The sequence below is a fragment of the Salvelinus sp. IW2-2015 genome, unplaced genomic scaffold (genome assembly GCF_002910315.2).
Source record: "Salvelinus sp. IW2-2015 unplaced genomic scaffold, ASM291031v2 Un_scaffold6742, whole genome shotgun sequence".
Lineage (NCBI taxonomy): Eukaryota > Metazoa > Chordata > Actinopteri > Salmoniformes > Salmonidae > Salvelinus > Salvelinus sp. IW2-2015.
In genome coordinates, this window is record NW_019948004.1 from 1 (window position 1) to 3661 (window position 3661).

The 3661-nt window shown below is 44.0% G+C and overlaps 1 protein-coding gene across 1 annotated transcript in view; it reads left to right on the forward strand.

Annotated features, from left to right (window-relative positions):
• The first annotated feature begins 3043 nt into the window (after positions 1–3043).
• LOC112079033 (E3 ubiquitin-protein ligase TRIM39) overlaps positions 3044–3661 on the forward strand; it is a 6332-nt gene continuing 5714 nt past the window's right edge. The window contains exon 1 of the mRNA XM_024145099.2: positions 3044–3191. Coding sequence (XP_024000867.2) covers positions 3044–3191 — 148 coding nt within the window. The remainder of the gene's footprint in view (positions 3192–3661) is intronic.

Genomic DNA, 3661 nt, shown 5'->3' on the forward strand with positions numbered 1-3661 from the left:
TTTTTTGCTTTTGAAGCGCTTTGAGATTTGTTTATGTTATGAAAAGCACTATAGAAGTTTAATACATTAACAATAATGATTATTATTACCATAAAACAAATGCTTCTCTGTGACATCACAATGTAAGATTAAACGTAATAAAAATGGTGATTTTCAAAACCTGCAACAAGTTTCTAGCCAGAGGGTATTTTATTGCTCCCCACATCACCGYGAATCTCATAGTGTTTGAAAATCACAGTTTTTAAAATGTTTGAACTTTTGGTTATGTTTTAATGTTTTAACTTCGTAACTTTATATATTTTTTCTACAAAATGTAGAAATGCATCGCTTTTACACATGTTGACACTAGTATTGTACTGGAGATAATGAAAATGAGTTTGAAAAGTGGTGGACTTACCCTTTAAGAAATTCCGTTTTATTTGTCCTCCCACAGGATATGGTTTGGAAAACAGTTTAAAGTCACACACAAATCACCTGGTTTACTGTTTACTGCTCTCTATGGAACTCTTTAAATTATGATTTAATGTTTTATATTGAACCACCCTGGTCTGTTGAGTTTATGGCCCAAAACCAGCCATGGTTTAATATGCTGCTTTACAGCCAGACTGACTGTAAAGGAAGGTGAGTTCAGGCTATAGGTTTTATCTGTACAGGCTGATGTCAACAGAGACACAASAACAATACTATATACCATAAACGCTGCCTCCATTGGCAGTTAGCCAGGTCGTCAACCTGATGGGACGCAAATATCAATCAAGTCAAAATCTATTGGTCACATACACATATTTAGCAGATGTTATTGTGGGTGTAGCAAAATGATTGTGTTCCTAGCGCCAATAGTGCAGCAGTATCTAACAGTGCAGTAGTATCTAAAATAATTCACAACAATACACACAAATCTAAAATTAAAATAATGGAATTAAGAAATATATAAATATTAGATTGAGCAATGTCGGAGTGGCATTGATAAAATACAGTAGAATAGAATACAGTATATACTGTACATATGAGATGAGTAAAGCAGTATGTAAACATTATTTAAACATTATTAAAGTGACTAGTGTTCCATTATTAAAGTGGCCAGTGATTCCAAGTTTATGCATAGTCGGACGGGGCCACAGTGTCTCCCGACCCCTCCTGTCTCAGCCTCCAGTAATTATGCTGCAATAGTTTATGTGTCGGGGGGTAGTCTGTTATATCTGGAGTATTTCTCATGTCTTATCCGGTGTCCTGTGTGAATTTAAGTAGACTCCCTCTAAATCTCTCTCGTTCTCTTTCTCTTCTCTCGGAGGACCTGAGCCCTAGGACCATGCCTCAGGACTATCTGCCCTGATGACTCCTTGCTGTCCCAGGTCCACCTGGGTGCTGCTGCTCCAGTTTCAACTGTTCTGCCTGCGGCTATGGAACCCTGACCTGTTCACCGGACGTGCTACCTTGTCCCGGACCTGCTGTTTTCGACTCTCTCTCTCTCTCTCTCTCTCTACCGCACCTGCTGTCTCTACCTCTGAATGATCGGCTATGAAAAGCCAACTGACATTTACTCCTGAGGTGTTGACCTGTTGCACCCTCTACAACTACTGTGATATTATTATTTGACCCTGCTGGTCATCTATGAACGTTTGAACATCTTGGCCATGTACTGTTATAATCTCCACCTGGCACAGCCAGAAGAGGACTGGCCACCCCTCAGAGCCTGGTTCCTCTCTAGGTTTCTTACTGTGTTCCTGCCTTTCTAGGGAGTTTTTCCTAGCCACCGTGCTTCTACATCTGCATTGCTTGCTGTTTGGGGTTTTAGGCTGGGTTTCTGTATAGCACTTTGTGACATCAGCTGATGTAAGAAGGGCTTTATAAATACAGTTGATTGATTGATTGATATGTATATAGGGCAGCAGCCCTATAAGGTGCAGGGTTGCGTAACCGGGTGGAAGCMGGCTAGTGACTGCCATGGTGTATGTGTGTTTTTAAAATCCCGCTAACTCCTGACTCTCACCAACCACCTCTCTGGGGAAGCCTAAACATTGGTTTTCTAGTTAAAAAGAGAACCCCATACTCTACACTAGATGATAGAGTGTTTGGGTGCTACCATCACACTCTCACTCTCTCCCCTTCTCTGGAGGACTCACCGCCGTTGCCGTGGAAACCAGAAACTGATGACAGAGACCTCCTCTGCACTAGATTCATCTCTGGAATGGCTGCAGTGGCGACAGTGGTGTTACAGCTACTCACAGAGCAGCCATGTGTAGCAGCATAACTCACTGTTCTGCTGGCTCCGCAGAAAGACAGAAATGTGTTTATTTAAATAGGTGCTTCTTCACCCACTCAACCAACTGCCAACATGACACAGGACGTGTTTCAGTGTCTTCAGATCTAKTGTCACAAACAGGGTTGGGAGAGAAAGAAAGGACAATGGTTGGTTTAAAGCACTTTTAAAAACGAGTAGAAAAGGAAAGACAGGTGAGTGGCAGGAAGCTCGTTGCGCTAAAGAAGAACCCTTGGAAAGAGCAGCGCAGTTTGGTCTGAGCTATTGCTGCATTGACTTCCACCACCTTCTCCTCCTTTGCGGTCAGCTTTTTCCCAAACGGATTTGTCCATAGAGAACATCTTGAATCAACTCCAACTAACACTATAATACAAGTGATGAAGTGACTCTGAAAAGGAGCCAACAGGTCATAGCATCTTCATTGTTGCCCTCCTCCCTGGTCCAACACAACCTCTGAGATACAAAGAGAGTCATTCCTTCTTCATTGTTGCCCTTCTCCTTGGTCCAACACAACCTCTGAGATACAAAGAGAGTCATTCCTCTGATGTTGGCATTGGTAGTGACCCCACTAGGCTATCCATCAGTTTACTCCTTGGGCCATTTTGGGGTCAAAGTATGTCCCTGTGGGGGTCCCCCAGTCAGAGGGAAAAAAACTTGAAAACTGAATAACCTAAACATGTTCCTGAGCACCCAGCATGTGACAGGGTCAGTTAGGGGTTAGCTAATGGTCAGAGTTCACCTCTCAGCCAATGAGAGCATACCGTGAGGCCTCCAGGCGGGACAATGTTATTGGACAGCAGGGCAATAGATGGATACTCATGGGAGTGTACTCTCGGGGGATGTGTTCTAGCCCAGTGCACACTAGAGATTAACCTGGAGGAGACCCAGAGGAGACCCAGAGGAGAGGGACAGTGGTCACAAATCAGACATGGTTAGAGGACCACGGACAGACTACAGCTCTCCTCAGAACAGCACCTTGCTGAAAGGGAGCCAGAGACACGTTTCAGCTCCTTCATCCAACAACGATCGCATCACAGCCCTCTACAGCCTTTGAGAAGTACAAGAAAACAGATTTCTCTTCACTGAAAAAGAAAAAAACTACAAACTTTTTGCCCCCAACAATCTCTATTTCTCACTCCTAAACCCACATCAACATCAGCCTCCAGATGTAACCCTGGAGGTGTCCTTAAACAGTAAAGTCCTGGCTTGGTAAAGCCATCAGCCAGCATCCAGAAGCCAGGAGAACGTTAATACCTGTTGCTTAGTGCTTATCGCAGGTCTGATGCTGGGGTCACCCAGGCTCACCCTGCCCACTCTACCCATTGATTTAGTGCTGTCTCTGGGCTGGTGGTTGGAGGTTGGCTAGGGTGCGGAGCTGGGGGTCATTGGAGGGTGTAGGAG